The 6,096-nt window shown below is 39.3% G+C and overlaps 1 protein-coding gene across 1 annotated transcript in view; it reads left to right on the forward strand.

Moving 5' to 3' along the window:
- Positions 1-6,096, forward strand: part of cdkal1 (CDK5 regulatory subunit associated protein 1-like 1) — a 174,306-nt gene that overhangs the window by 85,370 nt on the left and 82,840 nt on the right. The window contains exon 7 of the mRNA XM_031875335.1: positions 3,822-3,967. Within this exon, the coding sequence (XP_031731195.1) occupies positions 3,822-3,967 (146 nt within the window). The remainder of the gene's footprint in view (positions 1-3,821; positions 3,968-6,096) is intronic.

The following is a 6,096-nucleotide window of genomic DNA, read 5'->3' on the forward strand; positions in this document are numbered from 1 at the left end:
GTGTGTGTGTGTGTGTGTGTGTGTGTGTGTGTGTGTGTGTGTGTGTGAATGCAGTTAGGTGCTACTTATTCTTGGTTTGCCTCAAATGTTGGCTTGACTGTAATCCTTTCTGTCTGCGGGTTTGCACCTTTGGGAATCCATCTGTGTTTGTGTGTGTTGTTATAATGCACTTATATAAGGGTAGGTTAAAGTATGTGCCATAAACCAGTGTTGACAGTGCAATACTTTATAAGTTATTTCTCTTTAAGCTAATTGGAATTGATGCACACCATGAAGCTGCAACTTCAAAACAATTTCAAATGTCAAAACATCACAAATATCAAGTGAAACGAGCATTCCCCAACAACCATTACTAGACTTCAGTTTGTCATTTCTGCACCACACATAGAATAAGTACAAAACAGTTTTAATATTAGCATTTCCAGAGGCACCACAACACATGTATAGGCAGTTATTAGCAACAGAAACAGAGAAATCCTCATCCAGAACAATCAGCAGTTACCCCCTCCATCAGTTTAGAGGGGGTCGGTCACAATTTGTATTTTTATTTTTTATCCACAGTCCACCTACAACACAAGTACAAGTAGGGGATGGAACCCACACATAGAACACCTGCTTTTCTGTGAGTCAGTAGTAACTGATGAACAGGAAAGGAATGACGGAGCAGAGACAAATGGACCAAATCATCATATGGAATATTGCAGAGGAATTAAGAAGGGAGTGAAAGGGTGCTATTCATCATTGAGGCTGCTCGGAGCCAAACCATCTTCATCTGCTCTCGTTCTCTCTCGCTCTTTCCATATGTTTTTTTCAGCCATATCTGATTCTAGGGGGTAGATATTGGATCCTTTGAGCTAAGCCAGTTAATATATGTCCTTTCTGCTTTATGCGTTTATCTGAGCCGATCAGTCAGAGATGAAGAGATTGTCTGTTTGTGTGAATGGGAGAGAGAGGGGCCCGTAAGGGGAAGGTGGCAAAGATAGCGAGAAACAATATTCTACTGCTTTACACTGTCACGGCTGATAAAAAAAAAATAAAGAAAAGACTGCTTGCGCTTATTCTTGATTGATTTGTTTAAGCTGGTTGAATCCGATATTAAAGCAGCACTCTAATTTTTGCCACCGGGCATTGCAGAGCGATATCTTCAACACAGCATCATTTTCACACTTCAGACTCACTAAACTGTCTGTCAGCAGCAGTCAAACATTGAGAAGGCCTCAACTCCACAGGGATCGGTGACGAGAGAGATTGATATCAGTGTACTGTATAATCATTGGAGGACGGGGTTCTCTCTGTCAGAGATAAAGACAAATGGCTTCTGTGAATGAAAAGTCCTCCCCTTATAGATAAATCCCAAGTTGCCATCAGCAGTGCCCTGCAACTCAAACGAGCATGCCATCTGTTGAGACCCCATTCACCCTCGCAACACACACACACATGATTGCACGCTCACAATCTGTGGGCTCCGCTGCAGTCATTGGGGAGTTAACATGGTCAGTGAACCTAATGAGACTGGAACAGTATACTATAGATAATAACACTGGACAAGGATATATATAGAGGGAAGGCAGGGCAAAGTAAACTCAATGAGCTTTGGATCAAAACATACTTAACACTGAGAAAATAGAAAAAGTGAATATACTTTTTTTTTCGTTGAGCAGGTCAGAGAATGCGGAATCAAAAGCTTTGAGTACGGCCTTATCGTAATGTACATATTGTAACATAATTGCACATAATTATCATCAATCACACCTCGCTGGTAGCTAATAGACATGTATAATAAGGATGGAGTTCCATATTACCACACCAGGTCTTATTTTACCCTCGGTGTACTTGGATAAAATATCACCTATTTTGTTAATGATAAGTGCAGACTTCCATATTTGAAGTGCTCACTTTAGGGCTTATAGCACAATGTTTCAATGGTAAAAAGGTTGCACTTCAATCAATGTTTTGAAAATGCACATGCAAATAAAAAGTAAAGGGAGCTACAGTATACGGCTGAAACCACACAGACCATTGTTTTGTGGTTTGTGGACTCTAAAAGGCTTTGCTCAAGAATTGTAAAGTTCACTCAATAAATCATTACACTGAGAAAAGTAGAAGAACTTAAAAAGAACACAATTGCACATACGCACTTTTTTACAGATGAAAGCATTTACAGTAAAAACACATCCATTTTTCTTTCACTCAATTTCTATCTCTCTCACACACACACACACACAGCAAGCTGATTCCTGTCCCCAATCAAGCTCCATTTTCAAACCAAATTAATTCTTTCTAATTTGGATTTTCTAGTGGCCACCCCCTGTGGTGCGCTGCAACTGAGGTAAGTGTGTGTGTGTGTGTGTGTGTGTGTGTGTGTGTGCGTGTGCGCACACATTCATATGCTTTCGTGTGTGTGTATGAAGTAGGGAACATTCTACAATAGATCTTAATTGAGAGGACGGACTGCAATCAGCATGTTCTTGTAGGAAATCATTAAATCATTTCTTCCTCCCCTCTCCTTTTCTCTTTCTCTTTCTCGTGGTGATTAGCATGGTAATGATAGCATCCTGATTACGTCCATCACAAAGATCTGACATCTGTGGTCTCTCCAGTTGTTATACTGAGGAAATGAAAGAACTGGCAACACAACGCATGCATAACCTATTCACTAAATAACCTAAATGGTGTACATTTCTGATTAAACTGAAGTTATTGATCTTCATTATCTGTGCATGACTACTTTGAGTGAAAAATATATAATTTTGCTGTAGTGTGTTATATGTAAACACATGGAAATGGAGGAAATGCAGCTTTTTAATATCTCATCATCATGATGAGTGTTTGTTTTTTCACTTCATAACTTCAAAACACGTCTCCTGGAAAACAGTCAACGTCTGATGGAGCAATTTTCCTTAAAGTCAATGAGTCGACCTGCTTTCTGTATTATAGAAACTGCAGCATGCACTGTGACAACAGAGAGGTATCTAGTGGCCAGGAAGGTTTTATTATTATTATTTTATTAATATAGACCTCACTTTTTTGATCCGAGATGTGGAGCTGCATGCTTCAGTAAAAGCTCTTGACTTGTCAGACATAAAGAACACCTTCTAGTTCAGCCTCCACTCATTAGACTTTGGATCCAGTGGGCACACAATGAATTCTCACAGAGGCTTTTCTTTTATCTCTCCAACACAAGAGACATAGCAAATACGAGAGAGAAGCAATGTGTAGAAGCTCAGGAGAGAAGAGTCAATGAATAGGCAGGACAGTCAATGGAGCCTTCGTTTTATTCAAACCCAGCCGCTATCGTTCATCACTGAGACTCTTCTTTCTGTTTGCACTGACTAAACATTAGTCACATAAAATACCTACAAAGTTTAATTCTTTTAATTTCTGCCCTAAGATTTAAAACTGCCGTGGCTAACGGAGAGCTCTTCTACAGAATGCAGTTATTTATCAAACATGGTGCTTTCTCATTAGCTTTCTCTGCACTTCTATATGATGCAGGTTGTTAGTAGAAAGTCTGTGCCTTGCAACATCTGTATTTTTAGATTAACAATTAAAGTGGCCCTCTCTGTGTCCAAAACTAGTTGAGTGATTGAGGAAAATGGCTTTTACTCTTTCTGTTTTCACTCATTTTATTTTAACAGATGAGCAACAGTTGTTAAGACTCAGACTTCCATATGTAACATGTAGACAAACTCACATGTACAGTGTGCACCCCTATTGTCTTTCCTCCATGATAAGAATCATCTCTCCCGTGATATAGTTTTTTGTTCTTGTCTCCCCATCTCACTATTTTCTCTCTCTCTCTCTCCTCTGTGCCTCATTAGGAGATGGCTAAGATATTGAATCACCCGCGCGTCTATGCCTTCCTTCATGTTCCCGTGCAATCGGCCTCAGACAGCGTCCTGATGGACATGAAGAGAGAGTATTGCATCGATGACTTCAAAAAAGTGGTGGACACACTCAAAGAGAGGTAAGACACGGTGTGGAGTCCTAATGGGGCTCATAATGCTGCAGCGTCTCCCGATGACACCGTGTTGTTCTTCTCTCACTTCTTTCATTCAGCATACCTTGTTGAATAACCTTTAAAAAAAGTCAAATTACTACACCATGAGTGTCTATATATATATATATATATATATATATATATATATATATATGTGTGTGTGACTACATCGATGAACTTTAAAATAGCGATGAGTGGGCTCCTGTATGTCCGAGGTGTCGTGACATCTCAGAGGTGTTTATTTGGAGAATTTTTCTCTCTCTCTGACCAGCATTGCTCTCTTTTATTCTCTCTCTGGCTCACTTCGAGTCTCATACGGGTGAAACTACATATGAGGGAATGTTTAATTTGAATTGTGCACGAATCTTTGTGGTTGTAACTGTATATCTGTCAATTTGATACAGTGATCCTTATATTGCCACTGCTGTCAGGTGTATGTCACATAAAGCAAATGCAAGCTATGAAAACAAGCTTACCTTTTAGCTGCACAAAAGTTTAAAGACTCGAGTGATGTGTGTTTTTCTCTTTGGCTGCAGTCTTTCCCTCTTTATGTCACTTCTCATTCATCAGGGCACTACTTTGCAAGGTTACATATTTCAAACATGGACTTAATAGACTCATTGAAAGAGAGCTGACTGCACAACTCTTTGAATATTTCAGCCTTGACTCCTGACTCGCTTTGTGTTTGAGCTGTGTTCTTCCAAAAAACATACACACGTGCCGCGAAACGTGCGCATTCCTGATATGGATTCAAGAAAAACTGGAACATGAACATATAATGCATGGATCCGACCTGTGACATGGCACAAAAGAGAAGGAATGATGCAAACTTAATCTTTTACTGTATGAAAGATAATCTGACATGGAATTTGAGAATGAATAATTATGGCAGTGCACGTGAGGGTTGGTGAGTGAATATAGAATTGATGCTCCGATGATACGCTATGAAGAGGTTCATATTAAAATGAGATTCAATGCCTTGAATTTCTAGGTATTATTGTGTGATTTAGAAGAAAGATCTAGATGTATGCAATGGTGTGTGTATATATAAGCATGTAATTGCTTTTGCCAGATGATAATCTCTTATTTTTAAGAAAGTAATCCCTTTTTTTTCTCCTGGATATAAATGACAATTCATGTTTTGAGATTAATTCAGTATAAGGTATTTGTGCTACATTTGATTATATATGTCAGAGATTTACAGACAGTGAGGGAGACCGAGTAAGTCTGGACATGGACTCACTCTCATCAATGTCCAGATAATCATGAGAGACTTATTCAGCCCAATGGGTACTGGTTAATAATCCAGTGTGCACTTTTCTCTGTTGAATTATGTTGCTGTATATATATATGTTGACATATTTGTCTTTTTGATGTTGCAGATTAAAGTCATTTTGTTAACACAGTGTGCTGTAAGAAGATGAAATGTACTGCAGCAATCAATAGATTTCATGGAACTGCTTCATGCAGGTCAACAGTCAAGCCATAGGCTTAAATATCCAACGTACATCTGGGTGAACAGGACTTGTATCCAGGTCACTGTGGAGCTATCTACAGTTAAAGCCTTGTGCATTTACCTAAATGGACAGTGAGTGTGTGTGTGGTATTTGTGCATCTGTCACTCTGTGGGTCACTATGTCTCTTTAGATCACTCACACACACTTTTCTCTGTTTCTCGTATCTCCCCCCCCCCCCCCCCCCCCCCCCGGCACTGTATAGAAACCCACCAACCCGAACACAAGCTGTTAGCTTGAAATCCGGCTCTGTTCAAGTTGTGCTGTTAAACAATTCAGCAAAAGCCCATGCACAATGTAAATGTTAGGTCCAGTTTGTTAATGGTAGATACGTTAATAACTTGAAGTGAGTATGGAAGTGATGAATCACAATGAAAATGTTACATATAGCATGCTTAAGCTTTATAATCCTATTTTCCTCTTTGGATTTTATAAGCAAGGGTTTCTTGTTTCTAACAGACGATTTACACTCGCTTTTCTCTCTCCATCTGTCATCTTTTCTGTTCTAGTCTGTTTTTCATTTTCAGGTCTCTCTGTGTGTGTGTGTGTGTGTGTGTGTGTGTGTGTGTGTGTGTGTGTGTG

This window comes from Anarrhichthys ocellatus, unplaced genomic scaffold (assembly GCF_004355925.1).
Source record: "Anarrhichthys ocellatus isolate YVR2014 unplaced genomic scaffold, GSC_Weel_1.0 scaffold89, whole genome shotgun sequence".
NCBI lineage: Eukaryota > Metazoa > Chordata > Actinopteri > Perciformes > Anarhichadidae > Anarrhichthys > Anarrhichthys ocellatus.